Source organism: Mirounga angustirostris, unplaced genomic scaffold (genome assembly GCF_029215605.1).
Source record: "Mirounga angustirostris isolate CCGP_5_RB_7025 unplaced genomic scaffold, mMirAng1.0.hap1 SCAF_9, whole genome shotgun sequence".
In the NCBI taxonomy this organism is placed as follows: Eukaryota; Metazoa; Chordata; class Mammalia; order Carnivora; family Phocidae; genus Mirounga; species Mirounga angustirostris.
Genome location: NW_026991717.1, coordinates 72,961,376 through 72,983,304, shown reverse-complemented (window position 1 = coordinate 72,983,304; position 21,929 = coordinate 72,961,376). Strand labels below are relative to the sequence as shown.

The window sequence follows — 21,929 nt, the reverse complement described above, 5'->3', positions numbered from 1 at the left end:
AGGGATGGGGACCCGGAGACAAAGACAGGTGTGATTGCAGACAACCGCCTTCCTGCTTAACAGCAAAGCTGGCAATGATCCTGAGCTAGGGCAGGGCCCAGGGACATACAGACAAGGCGGGACTGGCGTGTGCGGGATCTCAGCAACCTTTGCTGCCTGCTGCAGATTGTTCAGAAGGAGGCTGAGCGGGCTGAACGGGCCAAGGAGCGGGAGAAGCGGCGAAAGGAGCAAGAAGAGGAAGAGCAAAAGGAGCGGGAGAAGGAAGCAGAACGGGAACGGAACCGGCAGCTAGAGCGGGAGAAGCGTCGAGAGCACAGCCGAGAGAGGGACAGGGAGAGAGAGAGGGAAAGGGAGCGTGACCGGGGTGATCGGGAGAGGGAGAGGGAGAGGGACCGGGAGCGAGGCAGGGAGAGGGACCGCAGAGACACCAAGCGCCACAGCAGGAGCCGGAGTCGGAGCACGCCTGTGCGGGACCGGGGCGGGCGCCGCTAGCTGGGAACACACGAGCGAGAGCTGCAGGCATCAGCCACCCTGCCCCGGGGGGGGGTTCAAGGCCACAGAGGGATAGGTACAATCTCCACCGCCCTAGAACCAGGGGTCTTTCACACCATTTACCCAGTGCTCAAGTATGGCTGCCACCTGTCCCCACATACCAAATGGAGCAGTGGCCGTCTTTCCCCCCAGAGCCCCACCCCCATGACCTATCTCTTGGGAGTTAGCCCTCTCCTCACTCTCCTTTCCCACTGTTGAGTCTGAGAGGGAAGAGCTAGGTTAGGGAGGGAGGTGGTTGGCCCAGAGGTGGGGAACAGCCAAGAGCCCCAGACCTCTCATTTTTCCTCCATCCTGCTCACCACCACCTTTGGGTACTCAAAACCCCCTCTTGGGAACAGCCGGGGCCAGGACTGGGTCACCTATGAGCTGAATCAGCATCTCCTCCTGAGTCCCAGGGCCCTTGCAGTTCCCAGTCTCTTCTGTCCTGCAGCCCTTGCCTTCTGCCCACCGGTTCCACTTTATATCCACCTTTTCCTTTTGTTCAATTTTTATTTTTATTTTTTTTATTATTAAATGATGTGGTCTATGGAAAATAATAAAAATCTGACTTAGTTTTAACTAGTGTGTGACTGGCTTTCCTTGGGCAGGGCCGGGGGGAGAGCCAAACAGTTGAAGAGGACGGCTGTAGCATGGGGGCACCATCGCCTGCACTCCATACACTTGTTTAGGCAGCCTGCTGCTTCCGGGAGCAGGGACTTCCCGCCCTCCATCTCTGTCTTGGCTCTACCCACGTCACCACGGAGCATCGTCCTCACTGGAGGCCAGAGGGGAAGATCCCTGGGAAGAGGAGGGTCCCTGTCCCGGTGCCCAGTCCCGCGTTAGAGGCGTTCGGTCACCTGCTCGCCACCCTCAAGGCGCCTCCCACAGCGGCCGCCAGGGGGCGGCAGCCGCTCGCTCAGTGGGCGCCTATAAATGAGCTTCCCCAAAAGGCTCCACTCCCCACCGCCGTCCCCTCCCGCTGCTGTCGTGCCTCGGTCCCTGACCTGCTCCCTGGGCCCAGCCCGCGGACTCCCTGGACCCTTCTGCCGGCCTTAAGCGCTCCCCAGTCGGCCGGCTGTGGTGCCCCGCACCGGCTCCCCGAATGCCGCCTCCTTGCGGCCGGGGTTCACAGCAGCCCCAGAGGCCGCTCCGGGAGCGGGAGCGGGAGCCGCAGCCGGGCCTCTCCGCAGCCGGCTCCTAATTCCCCGCCTCACCGCGCGCTCGCCCTTCGCCCCGCGGCGTGGGGGCGTGCGGGGCCGCTCGGCGCTCCCGGCTGCACCCTCCCCGCCAGCCCTTCGGGGACGGCCTGGCGCCGGGGCCCGGACGTCCTCCCGCCCGAGTGCCCTGCCGGGCGCAGCGGGCCCGGCCCGGGAGGGGCGCCGCATCTGTATGCGCCCGGCGGCCCGGCAGCGCCGCCCCCGCCCCCGCCCCCGCCGCGCGGGCCCGGGCTGGCCGGGGAGGGTCGGAGGCTGGGCTCTCTCCCGCGCGCCGCGGAGCCGCCTCGCTCCTCCGCAGGCGGAGCCTCCTTCCCCCGCCCCCTCCGTCTCGCTCCCTTGTTCTCGCCGGGGCCGCTCAGACCTGCAGCGGAGCCGCGGCGCCCGCTCCGATCGGCTCGGGGCTGCGCCCCCGGGACCCGGCGACGGGGGCGGGCGGGGACGCTCCCCGCCGGCCTGGGCCCCTCGGCACTGCCAGGTAAGGGCGCCTGCCCCGGAGCCCGGGGTCGGGAACCCGCGGAGGGGCAGCAGGGGGCCCGCAGCCTGCGGGTGTCTTCAGAGCGGTGCGCTCCGCGGCTGGGAGCCCACTGCCGGCTCCCTTCTCCCGCGCTCTACCTCTTTCCCCTCTTCCCTCGCACCTCTTTTCCTCCTTGCCCCATTTTCCTCTCCCTCGGTTCCTCTTCACCCTGCCTTCTCTCTGCCTGTTTGCCTCCTCTGCCCCTTCCCTCTCCCTCTTGCCCTTTCTCCACCTCCTCTTCCTCTTTGCCTTTTCCTTTCCCGACCTTTCCTTTCTTGTCTTTCCCTTTGCCTTTTCCCGCTCTCCTTTCCTTCCCCCGTTTCTTCCCTCTCGCCTCCTCTTCCCTTCCCGCTATCCTGTTTCCCACTCCTCCAGCCCTTTCCTTCTCCTCCTCATCCCGCCTCCCGCTCTGGTCCCCGGCTTCCCTCCAGCTTCCCTCTTCCCCCGGGAGGGAAAGGACTGGCAGGTGTGTGTCTGCTCTGGGGGAGGAGGGGTGGCAGCCACAGCTACCTGAGGGGGTCCCCCCCTCCCCGGCAGGAGGAGAGGGAGGAGACAGCAGTGGGAAGGGTCCTCTCTCCAGCTCCCTTCCCGAAGCCCCTCCTGGCTGCCCCCTCTCTCAGATTGAAGTTCCCGAGGCCTGCTCTGACCCCCGCAGCTGAGGGCTGCCCCCCGCCTGCTCATCACTCCCAGAAAGCCCCTCTGCCCCCCTCCTACCATTCCCAAGCCTGTTACCTATGACTCCTCTCTGCCTGTCAGACACCCAGGCTGCCTCCTTTGATCTCTTTCCTCGTGTCTCTTGCTGCCATTCTGTCTCAGTCTGCGCCGGACAGTGCCTGAGTCTGGGTCTCACCATCACTAACACTGAGTCTGTAGTCTCTGCTCTCCTCTCCCAGCCTCCTGGCCTTGCCCCCAGCTTTACACCCTCTTCTTTCGGCTCCGGCCCCCCCACTCTGCCTCCCGAGCCCAGTCCCCCTTCAAGGACTTCAGCTGGCAGTGTGGGCTGGGGGCAGGTTCTGGAGAGGTGGGGTTCCCTCTGGAGGAGGGACTTTCACAGGCTCTCAACCCTGTCTTAGGCTGCACGCCTTGTCATGGCTCAGCCTGACCCCAGACACCTTGACACCACACCTCCGTGAGTCCCAGCCCCTGGATTCTAAGCCCTTTCCCTGGTAGTCCCCAACTCCTCCAGCCCCCTGGCTGCATACCCAACCTGGGAGAAGAGGGGCCAGATCTGGGGTTCCAACCCTTCCCCGCATCCCCCCTCCTGTTTTCTTCCCCAGCTTCTCTACTCAGAGTTGACTGGCCCGAGATTTATCAGCTTGTAGGGCTGGAGGTGAATACAGGCAGAGCCTGGGTGGAGGGAAGGATCAGACTGTCTGCTCTGTCTCAGTCTGGGTTCTGGGCAGTGGGGTGTCTGGTTCCTTGGAGGTCTGATCTTCAGTATCTAACTTTAGTTGGGGGCCGGGGAGAGTTAAGGGTTTCCTTGACCCTGAACAGCTACCTGTCCTACAGGTGTGGATCCATGGGGTAGCCCCAACACATCTGCCCTTCCGCCCCAGCCAGCTCATGCCTCAGTACCCGGGGACGGTGAACAGAGCCCTGGCTGGAGCCCAAACATGTGGGGCCTGGTGAGGCTCCTGCTGGCCTGGCTGGGTGGCTGGGGCTGCATGGGGCGCCTGGCAGCCCCCGCCCGGGCCTGGGCAGGATCCCGGGGGGGCCCAGGACCAGGGCTGCTGCGGAACCGAAGGAGCTGGGTGTGGAACCAGTTCTTTGTCATTGAGGAATATGCCGGTCCAGAGCCCGTCCTTATTGGTAAGGTAAGGATCAGCCCTTCCCAGGTCTGCCCTGACTCTCGAGGCTCTTAGGCCCTGCCCTGCAACTTCATCACTTCTTCAATGACCTTGGCCCCTCAAAACTCCCAACACTCCACCCCCTCATAGACTTAGACTCTTTAACCTTTCTGTCCCTATGCTTGGAACCTGCTGCTATTTTTCCCTGACCCCTACAGCTGCACTCGGATGTGGACAGGGGCGAGGGCCGCACCAAGTACCTGCTGACCGGGGAGGGGGCAGGCACTGTATTTGTGATTGATGAGGCCACAGGCAACATCCATGTCACCAAGAGCCTGGACCGGGAGGAGAAGGCCCAGTACGTGCTGCTTGCCCAAGCCGTGGACCGAGCCTCAAACCGGCCTCTGGAGCCCCCGTCAGAGTTTATCATCAAGGTGCAAGACATCAATGACAACCCGCCTATCTTTCCCCTCGGGCCCTACCACGCCACAGTGCCCGAGATGTCCAATGTCGGTGAGTACCCCACCTCTGACCACCCCAGAGCCCGTCTCCTGGAGCACCCTCACCTCTCCTTCCCGCATTGCTCTCGTGTCTGGGTCCCCCTCATCTGCTGTTCTTTCCCACCTGGCCCTGGCCCTGCTGAGTGGGGTGCCGGGATCCCCCACAGGGACGTCAGTGATCCAGGTGACTGCCCACGATGCCGATGACCCCAGCTACGGGAACAGCGCCAAGCTGGTGTACACTGTGTTGGATGGACTGCCCTTCTTCTCTGTGGACCCCCAGACGGGTGAGGATAGAGCTCGGAGCCTGGCGGGGCAGCCCTGCGGACAGGCAGCCCCTGACCCGTGTCTCTCGCTAGGAGTGGTGCGGACCGCCATCCCCAACATGGACCGGGAGACGCAGGAGGAGTTCTTGGTGGTGATTCAGGCCAAGGACATGGGCGGCCACATGGGGGGGCTGTCGGGCAGCACTACGGTGACGGTCACCCTCAGCGATGTCAACGACAACCCCCCCAAGTTCCCTCAGAGTAAGGGGCCACTGCTGCCACCGGGGCCATCCTTTGCCTGCCCCCACCCTCTACAGCTTCTGGGGAGGCCTCCCCTCCCCAGCCCTCCCCCAGCCAGACCCCAGGAGAAGGGAGTGCTGGGAGAGGGAGGAGGGCTAGGGACCTAAGATGTCTCCCCTCCATCCCCGCTCAAGGCCTGTACCAGTTCTCTGTGGTGGAGACGGCTGGGCCGGGCACCCTGGTAGGCCGGCTGCGAGCCCAGGACCCAGATCTGGGGGACAACGCCCTCATGGCGTACAGCATCCTGGACGGAGAGGGGTCCGAAGCCTTCAGCATCAGCACAGACTCCCAGGGTCGAGACGGGCTCCTCGCTGTCCGCAAGGTTAGCCTTCTGTCTGCGAACACTTGCACACTCACTCCTACCTGCCTCTTGCCCCACGAGGCTCACTCCTAACTGGTCTAACAGACTCGGGACCACTGGGTTGGAGCTTAGAGATCATGGTCGTCTCGTCCTCTTTCAGATGAGGGACTGGGGCCCAGCAAGGGCGAGAGACGGGCTCAGAACTTTTCGTGTAGCCAGTCTATGATGGAGCTGGGGGCAGACCTAGGGTCACAGACTAAGTCATCTGCCTCACCCTGACCACTGCGGCCCCTGCCCGTCAGTGCCCACCTCTCGTCTCAGGTGGGCCGAGCACTGGATGCGTGGGGAGGGGACTTCTCACCCTCCGGGAGCTTGGGCCTGCCCTGGTTTCCACGTGCCCCAGTCACTCCACCTCTCCTCCCCATAGCCCCTGGACTTCGAGACCCGACGCTCCTATTCCTTCCGCGTGGAGGCCACCAACACCCTCATCGACCCAGCCTACCTGCGGCGAGGGCCCTTCAAGGACGTGGCCTCCGTGCGCGTGGCCGTGCAGGACGCCCCAGAGCCGCCTGCCTTCACCCAGGCTGCCTACCACCTGGCGGTGCCTGAGAACAAAGCTCCTGGGACGCTGGTGGGCCGAGTCTCAGCAGCAGACCTGGATTCCCCAGCCAGCCCAATCAGGTGAGCTGGGGTGTGGGCAGGGGAAGGGGAGGGCCTCAGGGAACGAGCCCAGTGGCAGGCTAGTCCCACCGAGGATGGGCCCCCCTCACCAAAAATCCCACTCACCTCCTGGCGGAGGTCTCCCTCTCTGCAGGGCTGAGGGCCAGGGAAGGCCTGGAGGTCGGGGCTAGCACCCTGCGCGCCCCCCAGCTCCACCCATCCCTCTGGGAGGATAGCAGTGGCGCCTCCCAGTGACGGTGCGGGCAGATGCAGGCTCATGTGATGAGTGGTGCTGGAGGGCGGGCCACCCCTGTTGGTCAGTCCCTCAGCGCTGCACATTATACCCACTCGGTAACATTCAGTTCTCACAACAGCCCTGTGAAGTAGGCACGATCAGCCCCAGTTGTTTTAGAGGCCAGGCCCCGACAGGTTAAGTTCCTTGTCCAAGGTCACATAGTCAGGAAGCAGCAGAGCTGGGACTTGCATGCAGATTTGTCTGCCTTGAGAAGAGCCACTCTTCCCACCTTTCAGCAGCCCTGTCACAGGAATGAGGGAGGTGCTGGTGTCGTTCCCATTTTGTAGTTAAGTAAACAGAGGTTAAACGATTCCCCCAAGATCACACCGATGGTCTGAGGCAGAGCAAGCCTGGGGTCCCTGGGTCCCTGGAATAGAGCCCAGAAGTCAGAAAGACAGGCTGTTTACCCCCACTTCCACCTCTTTCTGTCTCACCCCCACCATGAAACCCAGTCCCCCTGAGTCTTAGGACAGCTATTTAATGTTGGTAACTTCCCCAAGCGACTTGTCTCTTTTTTTAAATTTATTTTTTTTTTTTTTAAGATTTTTATTATTTATTTATTTGATGGAGAGAGAGACAGCGAGAGAGGGAACACAAGCAGGGGGAGTGGGAGAGGGAGAAGCAGGCTTCCCGCCGAGCAGGGAGCCCAATGCGGGCCTCGATCCCAGGCAGCCGCTTAACGACTGAGCCACCCAGGCGCCCGCGACTTGTCTCTTAAGGGGACCCTAATGTGAATTATGGCTCTGGGTACCCGGGGCAGGCTCAGCCCAGCGAGCTCGGGCCCTCTGCCCAGAAGAACCAAGAGGCCCAGCAAGGCGAACAGAAGGGAGGGAGGGGTAGCAGCAAGCTCTGGCCCTGCCCCCAGATCAGCCCCCAGCTCCGCTCCATCTTCCCCAGATACTCCATCCTCCCCCACTCGGATCCAGAGCGCTGCTTCTCCATCGAGCCCGAAGATGGCACCATCCGCACAGTGGTGCCCCTGGACCGTGAGGCTCGCATCTGGCACAACCTCACAGTGCTGGCCACAGAGCTTGGTGAGGAGCCCTAGGCCCCCAGGAGAGGGAGAAGGCGAGCAGCCACCTGGCAGAGGAGCTGTCCCTGAGCAGGGAGGGGGGAGGCGGTCACTGCCACCATGCCTCACCAGTGTACAGCGCTGGCTTCCCAGCCTGGATCACCACCACCAGGCAGGCCTCCTGGTCTCTGAGGCTGGGCTGGCCTGGGCACAGTGGATCTGCCTGCGCATTCTCCTGACTTTAAATTCGTTCCCATACCTGACTTTCCCCAACGGGGAAACAAACCTAATCTCAAATAGCTCCTAAGCCCTAGGAAGCCCCAGTCTGTACCCTGGCAGACCCTGCCCTGCTCACTGTCCGCTTCAGGCTGAAGCCAGGGGCCAGGGCAGGGTTGGGCCCCTCCTCTGGAGGCTGACTGGGGGGCTCCAGCAGCCCCTCCCAGGGACACCCTGCAGAGAGCCCTCAAGGTAGGGGAGAGGGGCCAGCCCCTGCCCCTGTTAGCCCCCAGTCACCAGCAGCATGCTTTGGCTGCCTCTGGGCGGCCCTGGTCCACGGAGGCGGGGAGACCTCCGTCCCCTCTGTGAACCTCCCCTTATCACTCCTGCTCACACCCCAGGGCCTCCTACATTTGCTGTCTGTGTCCCATCTGTGGGAACTGTCATTGTGTGCGTAGATGTTTGTACATGGCAGCGGAGAGCTCTATGTATGTGTACATGTGTGTATCCACGTGTGTGTACAATTCCATGTGTGTGACAATACATATATACACACATGGAGTGTGTGTGTAGTTGAGTGGGTAGAATATTTGTGCGAATGTATAATTAGGTGTGTGTAAGGATAGGTACAGGTAGCTGTTTGTGTATGTCATTTTGTGTGTGTATGTGTATGTGAGTATTCGTGGCCAGAGAATTTATTACATACTGTGTACCAGGGACTGTTCTAAGTACTAAATGTGGATCAGTTAATGTAATCACCACCACAACTTTATGAGGGAGGTATGGTTATTTCCCCATTCGACAATAAGGGAACTCGGCCGAAGAGAAGTTAAGTAACTCCCCAAGGTCATGACGACGTGACGGGGCAGAGCCATGAGACCCCGTAAGGCTGCGGAGTCGGAGCACTTATCCCTCCACCGTGTTGCCTCTCACGTGTAGCAGTTTATGTGTATGGGCTCATGTTTCTGGCCCCGTGGCTGTGTGTTACATGGTGTTGCACGTGTGCCTGTCCGTGTGAATGTCCCTGTGTGTATATAGTGTTTGCAGTTGCCTGTGTATACGTAGCCAGCCATCTGTGTCATGGGTGTGCGTGTCTTTCCCTCCCTGCCTTCTCACCCTCCCACCAAATCCTGCTCTCCAGCAAACCCCAAGATCACCTAGCAGGCCCTGGGCCCATACTGCAGAGAAGGAATGGAGCCCCGAACCCTTGGCCAGGGAGCCCACTCAGCCTCCCTTGCCCAGGCTGGGACCTCGGCCCCTTCCCCGGGGCCAGCCAGCTCCCTCCCCACCTGGGAGAGGACTAAAGAATCTGGGAGGCTCAGCCAGCAGAGGTGAGCTCCGGGGTGGGCAGGGATACCTGTTTTCCATTCTTTCTTGGATGGCATTGGCAGTGAGGAGCAAGTCAGGGTAATGACAGGGAGCCACCTGATGAAGGGTTGCATGAAGAAGGGGGCCTGTGTCTGGCTGTGGCACCCAGGCTGGCCTGGCTCCCCAAGGCCAACTCTAAGTGCTACTCACTGCTATTCCGTGGCCTTCCGACCGCTGATGGGGCGTGTGTGCGTGTGTATGTCTGTCTGTCTGTCTGTCTCTGTCTCGCTGGTGCTGTGTATGAAAATGCATCCTCTCGACCCTGGGTGGGGGGGTGACACTGAATACACTGTCTATCCAACACCCACTTCATGTACGTTGTATTTGCTTTAAATGCTGAGTGTACATTGAATATATGGTATGAATGTGTTTGTTTCATGACTATTGTCTGTGTGCAACCTGTATGCACCTTCCGTCTACCTTTCATTTATGGTGCATGTGTCGTGCATGTGGGTTATCCTGTATGCGTATCGTGGGTGCCCCGCCCCTGTGGAGTGTGTGTTCCACGCTGCACATATCTTGGCTACCATGTGAATGTTGTCGTACGCTCTCGGTGTTCCATTTGTTTCACGTCACCGTTTGCTACTTGCACGTTGCATGCATATACCGCGTGTTGCATGTGTATGCTGTGCGCTACATGGAGCATCCGCGCCCACGCACCATGTGTGTTGTGTGTAAACTGTTGTGTGTGCGTGGGGCATGTATGTGTTCATGTTCTGTCTTCAGACAGCTCTGCACGGGCCTCCCGTGTGCAAGTGGCCATCCAGATCCTGGACGAGAATGACAACGCTCCCCAGCTGGCTGAGCCCTACGACACCTTCGTGTGTGATTCTGCAGCCCCCGGCCAGGTGAGCCAAGGAGGCAGAGGGCTCGGGACCTTAATCTTTTTTTTTTTTTAAATTTATTTATTTATTTATTTGAGAGAGAGAGAGAGAGAAACAGCATGAGAGGGGATAGGGTCAGAGGGAGAAGCAGGTTCCCCGCTGAGCTGGGAGCCTGATGTGGGACTCGATCCCGGGACTCCAGGATCATGACCTGAGCCGAAGGCAGTCGCCCAACCAACTGAGCCACCCAGGTGCCCAGGGCTCGGGACCTTAAGACCGCCAGCTGCCCACTCCATACAAGGCCTCTCTTCTTCCTTCCAGCTGATTCAGGTCATCCGGGCCCTGGACAGAGACGAGGTGGGCAACAGTAGCCGTGTCTCCCTTCAAGGTCCTCTGGGCCCCGATGCCAACTTCACTGTCCGAGACAACCGAGGTGGGTGGCCCCCCTGCTGTCCTCCTCCCATCCCACCTCCTAGCCCAGCCTCACCCCTGCCCACACATCTGGGCCCTCCACCCAACAGAAGGTAGATGTGGACGTGCACACGTTTGCTCTTTGCCAACCTTCCCCGTTGGAAGCTGTCTCCCTGGGCCGCACTGACCCTACAGGGACGGTGTCTCAGGAGGGGCCCCGACACCTTCCCTCTCCCACAGATGGCTCCGCCAGCCTGCTGCTGCCCTCTCGCCCTGCTCCGCCCCACCAGGCCCCCTATCTGGTTCCCATAGCACTGTGGGACTGGGGGCAGCCAGCCCTGAGCAGCACTGCCACCGTGACAGTCAGCGTGTGCCGCTGCCGGCCCGATGGCTCCGTGGCTTCCTGCCGGCCCGAGGCTCAGCTCTCACCCGCTGGGCTCAGCACTGGGGCCCTGCTTGCCATCGTCACCTGTGTGGGCACCCTGCTCGGTGAGTCGGGCCACCTTGGCATGTAGATGTGGGGCCCGAGCCTGCAGGGGCTGGAGAGAGGGGCCAGGGCCCTGGACCTAGGGAACTCCACCCCGGGGCTTAAAGGATGCGCCCGTGCGCCGATTTTCCCACTCCCTCGTGTGTCCAAGAGAAGAGCTCCGGCCTCCGGCCCTGGCATTACCAGTCCGCAGTGACAGCAGCAGGCCGTAAAAACTGGTTATTGAAGCCTGACTCTGGACGGTGCGTGGTGCCCGGCGCATCACTTGTGCTATCTCGTGTCATCCTTTCAACAGCCCTAAGAGGGAAGTTCGTTTTCCCGGTTTTCCACACCAGCCCTCTAAGGGTCAGAGGTTCAGAGAAGCGAAGCAACTTCCCAGTCACACGGCGAGCGCGGGGTGAAGTCAGGCCTCGAACGAGGCCTGCCAGGGCTTAAACCCGGGTCTCGCCTCCCCTCGGCCACACTGGCTCCTCCGTCTCCCAAGCCGCGTGCGGCCCCGGGACGGAAGCAGGCGGCGCGCTCCGGGGCGCCGCGCGCTCAGCGGCCTTGTGCGCCCCTCCCCCAGCGCTGGCTGTGCTCTTCGCGGCCCTGCGGCGGCAGAAGCACGAAGCGCTGATGGTGCTGGAGGAGGAGGACGTCCGCGAGAACATCATCACCTACGACGACGAGGGCGGCGGCGAAGAGGACACGGAGGCCTTCGACATCAGCGCCCTGCAGAACCCCGACGGGGCGGCCCCGCCCAACCCCGGGCCGCCGCCGCCGCCGCCCGCGCGCCGCGACGTCCTGCCCCGGGCCCGGGGGCCCCGCCAGCCCCGGCCCCCCGGCCCCGCCGACGTGGCCCAGCTCCTGGCGCTGCGGCTCCGCGAGGCGGACGACGACCCCAGCGTGCCGCCCTACGACTCGGTGCAGGTGTACGGCTACGAGGGCCGCGGCTCCTCCTGCGGCTCCCTCAGCTCGCTGGGCTCCGGCAGCGAGGCGGGGGGCGCCCCGGGCCCCGCCGAGCCGCCGGACGACTGGGGGCCGCTCTTCCACACCCTGGCCGAGCTGTATGGGGCCAAGGAGCCCCCGGCCCCCTGAAAGCCGGCCCCAGCCCTGCCCGCCGCGGGGTGGGGGGGCAGCCCGCACAGGCCCTCTGAGTGAGCCCCCACCCCCCTGGGGTCCAGGCGGGCGGCAGCAGCCCCGGGGGAGAGCCCCCAGGCCTCCCCTTGTCCCTGTGTCCCTCTTCCCAGCTTCCCCAGGGCAACGTCCTTCTTACCTCCCTCCTCCCCAGTCGTCTGTATGTCTCCCTCCAGGGATCTCTGTCTCTTTCTGTAACACTCTCCTGTCTGGGTCTGGATTGTGTGGCTCGACTCTGAATCTCTCTGTTCCTTCACTGTGACTCCACTCTCTCCGTGACTCTGTTTTTGTCTGCCCCGTTCTAAATCTCTCACACACCCTCTCTCTGTCTCCCTTGCCCACACACATGCTCTGTGTCTGTCTCCTGCCCGCATCTGCCTGCATTCTCTCCGGGTCCCTGCGATTGGCTTTTCCGTTTTTTCTGTTGTCCATCCCAAAAGCAAGAGAAACTTCCAGCCACTGCTGCCCACCCTCCTGCGGGGGATGTTCGGCCCCAGGTCAGTGCTGCTAATTGGGGGGGGGGGGGGGGGCGAGCACTGGGATTGCCTGAAGCCCTCCTCCACTCGCAGACTAGAACCGCCCCCCCTCGGGTCTCCTGTCTTTACAGACCTGCCCGCATGGTTCCATCCATCACTCATGGCCTCATCCTGGCTCCACTGGCCTCCAGCAGAGAGAGGGTGCCAGCCCACCTCCCAGGGCCAGAGCTCCAGCCCCCCACATGGCCGCCTCCCTGGAGCTCTGCCCAGCTGTTGGCCTGCCCTGGGCATCCCAGCTCTGGGCATTGTCTTGTGTGTTTCCCAGGCCCCAGGGGGAGGGGAGGGGAAGGAAAGGAAAGGAAAGGAAAGGGGGAGGCAGCTGGGGAAGGGGAAAAAGGGAGGAAGGGGAGGGGCCTCCATCTCTAATTTCATAATAAACAAACACTTTATTTTCTAAAGCTGGAGCCCTGTTTCCCGTTCTGCATGCAGGTTTCTATACAGAGCTTCCCTGTGCCAAAGGGTGGGAGCAGAGGCCTGACCCAACCCCGCTGGCTCCTTTCTTCTTTGGGGGGGGGGGGGCAGTCCACTCAAGTCCCTCTAGCCCAAGGAGAGTTTGGGTTGTTTCCATTCAGGGAGTAAGTATCCCCACTGCCAACTCTCCTGTTCCTTGTTGGTCTCAAAATGTCTAAGGGAATTAAGGGGGATTGGCCAGAGGGGAGGGTGGCAAGGAGAAGTGGGGGTGAGAGCTCCTAAGAAGAGAGGGGGAGAGATAAAAGACTAAGAAGAGATGAAGAGGGTTTCAGACTAGGAAAAAAATGTGGCTGGGGGGCAGCAGAGGGAGCAAGCCAGTCTTCCTGGGGCCTGTGGTGCCAGGTGGGAGAGGGTGGGCCAGGGTGAGATGGCATAGTCCCATTGATTCTGGGCCCAGTGCTGCCACCTTTAATTCTCCCCAGTCCTGGTCTTACTCTCCAGGGAACATAAAGGAGGAGGGAGAGGGACCAGGGAGGCAGGCTCTCTAGGGGCCCAGGGGCTGAATCAAAGTCAACTGGGGTGGGAGCTGAACAGAGAGCCGTCATTTCTCAGGGTGCACTCCCTGAGCAGAGAAGGGAGGTCCTAACTCCAGGCAGGGCTCCTAGTGATAGGAGGTGATGGGTCAGGACAGATCCTCGTGACCCTCCCCTCCAAGTGTGGGGTGTTGGCCATCCGGGGGAGCTACTCCAATGGGAAGATGCCTTCTCACACCTTCCATGCCTGCTTGGTTAGGGCAACCAGGTGGCGGGAGAACAGGACCCTTGCCCCGGGCTGGACTTGTCCTTTACTCTGTGAAGGATGGACCCGGAGCCCTGACTGGCAGAAGGCCTGTGCAAGAGCAGGCTGGCTGTCCCCCAAAGGAGACGATTGGGAGCCAACACTGCAAGCGTGGTGTTAGAGGGACAGGGTTTTCCAGTTCAGGGCAGGATGGGCAAGCTCTCTGCCCCTCTGCTCTCACCCCAACATCTGCATCAAGCCTTCCGCCATAAGTGGAGACAAGGGAGGGACTGACCCATGGGCCACTCCTAGGTGGCAAGGTGTGCTCAGAAGTGGGATGCGGCCTTTACCTGCTCTCCCAGCCCTTCCAGGCCTCCCTTTCCGCTTCCTGAGGTCCGCCCTGACTCCAGTAAACTCGGAGGGAAACACAGGGCATAGGGAAACAGGCCTGTCAGCAAGACCCCTGGGGTTATCTCTGGTCTCAAATACCTCATCATCTCGAAGGACAGAACCTATCAAAGGGAGTGAAGAGGGACAGGATCGTGAAAGGAAAGGAGAAGGGAGAGAAGGGGCAAGGTGACAGGAGAAGGAGGGCTCCCTTCTTATTCTGCCCTGTATGTGGGTTCAGTCCTCCTTCCCCCGTTTATGGGGAGGGGAAGGGGGCAGAGCATCCCAGAGGAGTGAGCTGCAGGCAGTTTTTGAGCCTGGGACTGGGCTCAGGTAGCAACCCCAGGCTGCACGCACCCACACATGCATACCCACATTTTCTCATTCCTGGGGCTTTAGGATCAGGGATGTGAAGATGCAGAAGTGGGGAACAAATGAGCTCTGCCCCCACTTCCTCTCTGCTTTGGACCATTTTTGCAAAATAAGTGACAAGGCCTGGCTTTCTCTCCTAAGAGGGGCTGCTCTCCTTATCCAGGTGTTCACCCTTTCTCTTCCAGTCTCTTTCCTGTCTCTGTACACAGGAACTGCACGTGCATCACCTAGCACACTCACATGCACACATCTCTACTGGGTCACTCACACCAGGACACAGATCCACAAATATCTCTGCACTTGGGGATGCACCCTCTTATGCCTGAGTCCATCACGTACTTGAACCCTGGGCAAAAGCTTTCCTCCTGTGCTCCTCCAGGACTAGGCTGGCCCCGGGGGTCCCTGAGCTCTGCTTATCATTCCCAGAGCCCCGCACCTTCTCCCCAAAGGCTGAAGAGTGGACAGGGGGTGAAGGGTTGCTGCTGAGGCCACCCACCAGATTCCAGGACCCTGATTGGAATAATAGCCCTCCTGTAAGAGGCAGCTTTCTGCCACTCTCCCCCCCCACCACCCACTTTCCTCCCTCTGCCTCCACTGCTTTCCTTCCTGAGACTCCATGCCTTTCCCGTCTCCTCCCTGATTATGCCCTGAAGGCCAGAGCCTGGGGGTCTCCTCTGTCTGTCCAGCTCCAGCCTGGAGGAAGTGCAGTATTGAGGCTTGGGGCTCAGAGCTGGGCTGCAGGCTGAGAGGAGGGGTGTCCAGGAGGGAGGAAAGGGGGCTGCGAATCTGGGGACTGGAAGCTCTGCAGGAGTGGGATGAGAGAAGGAAGGTTCAGCAACCTTCCTTCCGGTCAGTCCCGTCTCTCAGTTGACTGTGCTTTCCACTCACCCCCCTTCAGCTTTGCCTGGGGAGGGCAGGGCAGGGAAGGTGGCCCTCCTGGAACTTGGCTTACCAGGGAGCTGGAGGAGGGGCAGGAAGGGCGGGAGAGGATGTGCTAGCCCGACAGGACAGTTCCCGGTGGCACAGCCAACCTCCCTCTTCTCTTCATTCCCCAGAGGGAGTGACAGGAAGGAAAGGCTGGAAAGAAGGCAAAGGGAATTAAGCAGGAAGGGGAAAGAGGGAAAGAAGTCTGGCCACAGCAGTGACAGAGTTCCCAGTGGGCTGCGGCCATGGCTCCAGGTCCTGGCGGGGGAGTGGGGGTGGCTGCCCTCCAGGCCCTCGGGCTCCTTTGCCCACCAGGCAGGGGTTTGGCCCAGCTACTTCCTCCCCCACCTCACTCCCAGATGCCTGCAGGGCCTTGGGGAGAGAAGGAAGGCAAGGAAGAGGACCTGGGAGGACAGCTGGGCTGAAGGAGCAGAGCTCTGGAGCCAAAGGCCCGGGTCCCAGCCTCATCTCTGCCACTTACTTTGCGACCCCGGGCAAGTCACATAACCCTTTGAACCTGTTTCCTCTTCTGTAAAGTGAGGATAATTATTACCTCAGAGTTATCACGAGAAGGGCATTCAGAAGGAGTAGTGATTGTAGTCCTTAGAGTCCCTCGGGGGCAGGGGAGGGGGCCGAGGGGAGAGCAGCTGGGAGAAGCCCCTCACCACCACAGGGTCCACGCTGCCCTTTCCCCCCCCCCCCCCGCAGCCTGGGCACTCTGGGCCACTCGCCCCACCTTACTCCACTCCCCGCTACCCCCCTCACCAAGGTGACACAGTGACAAAGACTCTGAAGCTGAGATGAGCACAGGAATGGGAGGCAAAGAGAGCGGGGGATCGCGTGGGAAAAAGCAGCAAAGAGGGCGGTGAGAAAGAGGGTCTAGCACTTAGCCCCGTGTCTGGCATGCAGTAGGCATGCCCCGGAGGATTCGCTGCAGAGAACTTGGGGGTGGGAAGTTGGCTGGACCAATCCATCAGGCAGAGGAACATGTTGGACAGAGCCATCAATAGCACTGGGAGGCACAAAGGGATGGAGACGTGGAACAAACAGGGGACCCCTGTGGGCTGGAGCCAGATGCCGTGAGGCTGCTCCCACCACCTCCCACCTCCCCCCGCCCCCGTGCCCATCCTCCCACCCCACTCCCTTGGCCTAGGCCCCCCCAAGTCCTGCCGCTTCTCACAGCATCTCAGTCCCCGCCGGCATCCTGGAGTCTCTGTGCAGGGTGACTGGCTCAGGCTGATCCCAGCGGGCCTCCTCCTCCTCCTCCTTCCCTGGCTCTGGAAGCTTCTGCAGTTCCGAGTACAGTGCACAGGCATCGTTGCGGGACACATACTCCCATCCGCTCTCCCGCACGTGGAAAAGGTCTACAGCACCCCCGGAGTAGGCATCGCGGTGGGTGGCGTGGGCCACGGCGCAGCGAGCCAGGGCGTAGGCTTCCTGGGGGCTCATGTCGTAGCGGTAGCCGCGGTCCAGCACGCCGTAGGCATAGGGAGATCCCGAGCCCACCGAGAAGATGTTCCCTTGCAGGCGGGTGCCGTCACTGTAGACGTAGAAGAGGGCAGGGCCGGAGCGGTCCCAGCCACACAGCGCGGTGGCCACGCACAGATCCAGCCCCCGGTAGCAGGACATCATGGCCGACAGGAGTTTGGCGGCACCGGCCACGCTGGGCAGCTGACCGTCCCTCAGCGCCCGCAGCCGCAGCTCCCGCCGCAGCACGCGGTACCAGGCGGCGCAGTCGGCCGACGTGCCGGAGGTGGTGCCCACGAGGTGCTGGTGCACGGGGATGATCTTGCGTGAGGCCGGACACTGCACATAGTTGCCGCAGGAGGACCGTGTGTCGGCGGCGGCGATCACTCCGTGCCGGAAGCGGAAGGCCAACGTGGTGGTGCCATGCGCCAGCCTGGGGCCGTGGATCCGCAGGAAGGTTTGAGGGTCCCAGCCTGGGGGCACGGCCCAGCCACCCGCCTGAGGCAGGTGAGGCGATGGTCCCTGGGTGCCGGGGGCCTGCCACTTGCACACATCCTGCAGAGCCATCCCTGGGGCTGAGTGATGGCTGGAAGGAACCCGGCAGGGCTTTGCGGGCTGGAGCCAGGTGGGGGAAGAGAGACGCTAAGGAGAAGCTGGGCTACAGCCAGAACCCGCACGGAGGGGCCCAGAAGGGCACGTGATCTATGGCTTCACTTCTGCCTACCCCCAAGTCAGGCTTTGGGACTGGCTCTGAGGAGCAGCCTCCTCCTCCTCCTCAGAGGATTGCTGAGGGGAGACAGGAGGAGGCCAGTGAAGTCGCCACTGCGGGGAAGACGCTGCTCGTGACACACCTGAGCGTCACCCAAGGAGTCTCCCGTCTATCAACCTCCAAGCACCTGGAGTGGGGCGGGGGCTGGGGTAACTTCAAAGGAAGGGAGGCATGAGTGGAAGGAGCACAGCAGACTCCCCTCTTGTTTCTCCTGTGGGGCGCATGGGGCATGCAAAGACAAATGAGGCTCTGTCCCAGCCCTGCAAGAGCTCCCAGCCTAGGAGGAGGTAAAGACAAGTCAGGGCTCTAATGCCATCAGAATGGAATCCTGTGAGGGGTTCTTGGCTGGCTCAGTTGGTAAAGCATGCGACCATTGACCTCAGGGCTATGAGTTCAAGTCCCATGTTGAGCATAGAGCTTGCTTTTTTTTTTTTAAAGATGTTATTTATTTATTTGACAGAGAGACACAGTGAGAGAGGGAACACAAGCAGGGGGAGTGGGAGAGGGAGAAGCAGGCTTCCCGCGGAGCAGGGAGCCCGACGCGGGGCTCGATCCCAAGACCCCGGGATCATGACCTGAGCCGAAGGCAGATGCTTAACAACTGAGCCACCCAGGCGCCCCTAGAGCTTACTTTAAAAAAAAAAAAATTAAGGGGCACCTGGGCAGCTCAGTCGGCTGAATGTCCAACTCTTGATTCTCCTCTGCTTTGGAGGTGCATATGAACTTCCATCTGCATGAAGACAGCATTCCTGACAGTTCTCTGGCAGTATAGCTTCTCTGTGGGAAAGTTCTGAGGGTGTAGCTGAAAGTATCTAATGGCCTTCCCTCTTCCGGTCCCCCTTCTGCCCAGTAGTTCACAAGAGCAAGAGAGTTGTTTGTAGTTCCAAGACAAGAGAAACAACTGACCTTGTCCCCATAAGGCTGAGTCTAAATCTTAGACCAGCTAGGGGTGGGCAAGGGATGGGATTAGTAGACCCTGACGGCTGGCCCTGCAGAAAGACAAAGTAGATTGGGGCAGAGTGACCAGCTGCAACTACTCTGGCACCATCTGGAGTATATTTTACTAAACACTGCAGCTCAAAGGAGTGCTGTGGAAATGGGTTTAGTAAAAGAAACAGACCCACACACAAGGGAAAGAGCCTGGACCCCCCAGACCATGATGGTGGGGCCATAGAGTCAGTACTAAGGGCAAGTGCAAATATGTCATGGGAAGACTGGAGAAACCAGGAGGTCACACTAAAGTCCAACCAGTCTTTCTCCCTTCTTTTGCACAGGACCACATGGGACTCTTACTGGAGAGATAAGTATGTCTCCTGTTTTTAAAGATTAAGCCTTAGCTGCTGTATATATGGATGGATTGTCACCTCCTAAGGTCAAGCCATTCTCAAGTCAGATCTGGACAGTTGAATGGCCTTCTAACTGGCCACCCTCCCGTCTCCCCTCTAATCTTGTCCTCTACACTGACATGTTTTCCTAAGGTATCACTCAAGTCCTGTGTCTTCTCTACTAAGAAACCTTGAAGGGCTGCAAGATCAACCCAAACCACCTTCTCCTCCCCAGGCTGGCATTTAAGACCCACTATGGTCCCGTCCTGATCCATCTACCACAACCTCTTTTCACATTATTCCTAACACATCTCATACCTCCCCTTCATCTATTTTTTTCATCTATTTTTTAAAGATTTTATTTTTTATTTTTTTAAACATTATTTATTTATTTGAGAGAGAGAGAGAGTGAGCATGAGTGGGGGGTAGGGCTGCCTGGGAGAGAGAGAAGCAGACTCCCCACTGAGCAGGGAGCCCGACTCAGGGCTCCATCCCAGGACCCAGGACCATGACCCAAGCTGAAGGCAACCGACTGAGCCACCCAGGTGCCTAAGATTTTATTTTTAAATAATCTCTACACCCAATGTGGGGTTCGAACTTACAGCCCCGAGATCAAGAACCACACTCTACCAGCCAGGCGCCCCTCTCCTTCATCTATTTGAATCCTATCCTTCAAAGCCTGGCTTGAGTACCATCTATTCTGAAAATCCTTCCCAGGTGTGGTCTGAGAGAGGAGAGGCTGTTGGTTTGAGGAGCAATGGGACCCAAGTGGTATTTGGGAAATGAATCCACACTTCCTTAGCAAGGCCTTCCTGGTCTCCCCACCTCACCCCAAGCTATGTTGATCTCCTTTCTCACCTCTCAACTACAACATTTATCATTTTTTTCTCCCCCAAGCCCACTTTATTGAGATAAAATTGACACATGACATTGTGTAAGTTTAAGGTGTACAGTGTGATGATTTGATACATGCATATATTGCAAAATGTTTACCACAATAAGGTTAGTTAGCACTTCTTTCACGTTACATAATTCACCATTTTTGTGGTGGTGGTGGTAGAACATTTAAAATCTACTCTCTTGGGGCGCCTGGGTGGCTCAGATTGTTGAGCGTCTGCCTTCGGCTCAGGTCACGATCCCAGGGTCCTGGGATCGAGTCCCACATCGGGCTCCCTGCTCAGCCGGGAGTCTGTTTCTCCCTCTGCCCCTCCCCCTGCTTGTGTTCCTGCTCTCGCTGTCTCTGTCTCTGTCAAATAAATAAATAAAATCTTTAAAAAAATAAATAAATAAAATCTACTCTCTTAGCAACTTTCAAATACACAGTACGGTTTAGCATCATTAACTATAATCACAATGCTGTACATTAGATTCCCAGAATTTATTCTTCTTATAACTAGAAATATGTATGTACCATTTGACCACCATTTCCCCATTTCCCCTACTCCACAACCCGTGGTAACTACCAATCCACTCTCTGTTTCTATGGAGTTTGGCTTTGTTAGATTCCACATATAAGTGAGATCATACATATTTGTCTTTCTCTGTCTGACATATATCTCTATATGTAGATACAGATAGATAGAGATAGTGACAGGTGATATACATATCTATCTATCTAGAGAACTAATATAAGGTAAGTTGAGAACAGATTATGGAAGGCCTTGAACGCCATGCTGAGGAGCTGAATTTTACAGAACATTTTTAAGCGGGCAAAAGATAAGATTAAGAGGGTGTTTTAGGAAAACCAATCTGGTACTGTGCAAAATGAATTAGAGAGTACAATTTGGGCCCAGGATATCAGTTAGGAGAATATTTCAGTAATTCAGGGGTAAGGAAATAAGAAGCCAAAGGTAGTATCAGTTGCTATCAAAAAGAACGTGAGAAGCATTGTAGAGGAAGAATCAACAGGACTTGGCAACTTACTGAACGTGATGGAAAGGAAGGGGAGTTGTTGAAGATGGCCAGGGTTTCAAGCCTCTGCAACTGGAAGAACATGTTGCCATTCTCTCATGTATTCACTTGGCAAGCATTTACTAAGCATACGGTGGGCTCAGGGATGAGTAGTAGAGAAATACCTGTCTTTAGAAGCTTACAATCAAGTTCACTTATAGCCAGGTAAAATGTGAAAGTGTCTTAAGAGAGGTACAAATGCTCTTAGTTTCAGTGTGAACGAACCACAGAGAAGAGTCAGAAGGACAACAAGTTGCATTGCAGGGGGTACTGCAAAATAATACCTGCTCTATAAACAGAGGCACTCTGCATTTTCCACACCATCCAAGTGTGAGACGCAGAAAAAGATCTTCTGCTTCATTACATTCTGATGGTTGGGCTTGGAAAGGGTTGCCAAATTTCAGCATTAAAAATACAACATATGCAGAGTCTTCTGGGGAAGAGGAGGGGCTGAGTTGGGTCTCAGAGGAAAGTGGAATTTAGATATTGATGGATATTGCTGCTGGAATCCAACAAGGAAGGCCAGACACTGACTTCATAGAACCATAAAGCAGGAGGCAACATTTCATACATTTGCCCACTTCCTTGTTTGTTATGGGTCCCAAAAGGGTTGAAAAATGAAGGTGGGTGGAGAGAGGGAGAGACTATGATATATACCACATTCCTGTATTAATAAAGAGCTTGTCTTAGCAAGCTTAAGTTAGAGAACCTCTTGGTACATCTTTATGGAGTGTCAACCCTCCTCCAGGCTCTAAGATGGTAAATGACTATTGACTCAGTTATTCGGAGCTGAATTGAGAATCTAGTTTGTGGATTAACTGAGTCCCATACGTTTCCTTCTTTATTCTTCTGCCTTTTGGGCAATACATTACCTATTAGAATTTCCACCACAGGGTGGGAGTAAAGAGAATATCAAATCTTAAAAGTTGGTTACGTTACAGAATTGGGGTAGTGTTGGCGATTAATGCTATCAAACAAGAGGTATATAGCACTTTTATTTTGTAGCAATTTTTACCACAAACTACTGGGGTTTAACTAACTTCACAGGAACATGGCCTCAGAGGACATCATTATTTTACCCAGTATTACAGGGTGCCCTTAAACAAAATGGCAATTTCACTCGCGTTAATAGGATGCTAACGCCGCACAGATGCAAAGTATTGCTTGGACACCCGGCAGGGCGGGGACGACTCAGCGCTAAGGGTT

The 21,929-nt window shown here is 58.2% G+C and overlaps 3 protein-coding genes across 9 annotated transcripts in view; 2 read left to right on the top strand and 1 right to left on the bottom strand.

Moving 5' to 3' along the window:
* The window catches only part of ACIN1 (apoptotic chromatin condensation inducer 1), a 33,460-nt gene extending 32,350 nt beyond the window's left edge, over positions 1-1,110 (top strand). For 4 of the 5 annotated variants that reach the window (XM_064570829.1, XM_064570828.1, XM_064570827.1 and 1 more), the window contains one exon: positions 166-1,110. In XM_064570829.1, the coding sequence (XP_064426899.1) occupies positions 166-492 (327 nt within the window). In that variant the 3' untranslated portion in view covers positions 493-1,110. The remainder of the gene's footprint in view (positions 1-165) is intronic. The other variant, XM_064570830.1, reaches the window with a different exon arrangement.
* Positions 1,111-2,041: 931 nt separating this feature from the next.
* On the top strand, positions 2,042-12,664 carry CDH24 (cadherin 24). Of its 3 annotated transcripts, none has more exons than XM_064570831.1 (13): positions 2,042-2,223; positions 3,772-4,076; positions 4,382-4,562; positions 4,717-4,836; positions 4,909-5,076; positions 5,250-5,437; positions 5,844-6,097; positions 7,269-7,405; positions 9,694-9,815; positions 10,113-10,224; positions 10,443-10,691; positions 11,255-12,302; positions 12,413-12,664. In XM_064570831.1, the coding sequence occupies exons 2-12, from the start codon at positions 3,876-3,878 to the stop codon at positions 11,764-11,766; spliced, it is 2,244 nt and encodes a 747-aa protein (XP_064426901.1). In that variant the 5' UTR covers positions 2,042-2,223; positions 3,772-3,875; the 3' UTR covers positions 11,767-12,302; positions 12,413-12,664. The 3 variants fall into 3 exon arrangements, with proteins under 3 accessions (XP_064426901.1, XP_045756497.1, XP_064426902.1); XM_045900541.2 differs by having other exon boundaries at positions 2,046-2,223; positions 4,268-4,562; XM_064570832.1 differs by lacking the exon at positions 12,413-12,664 and having other exon boundaries at positions 2,052-2,223; positions 4,268-4,562; positions 10,985-11,308.
* A 3,680-nt stretch (positions 12,665-16,344) lies between these two features.
* Positions 16,345-17,740, bottom strand: PSMB11 (proteasome subunit beta 11). Its single transcript, XM_045901768.2, has one exon. It carries the CDS (start codon positions 17,244-17,246, stop codon positions 16,389-16,391), a length of 858 nt encoding a protein of 285 aa, XP_045757724.1. The 5' UTR covers positions 17,247-17,740; the 3' UTR covers positions 16,345-16,388.
* Between the last annotated feature and the right edge of the window lie 4,189 nt (positions 17,741-21,929).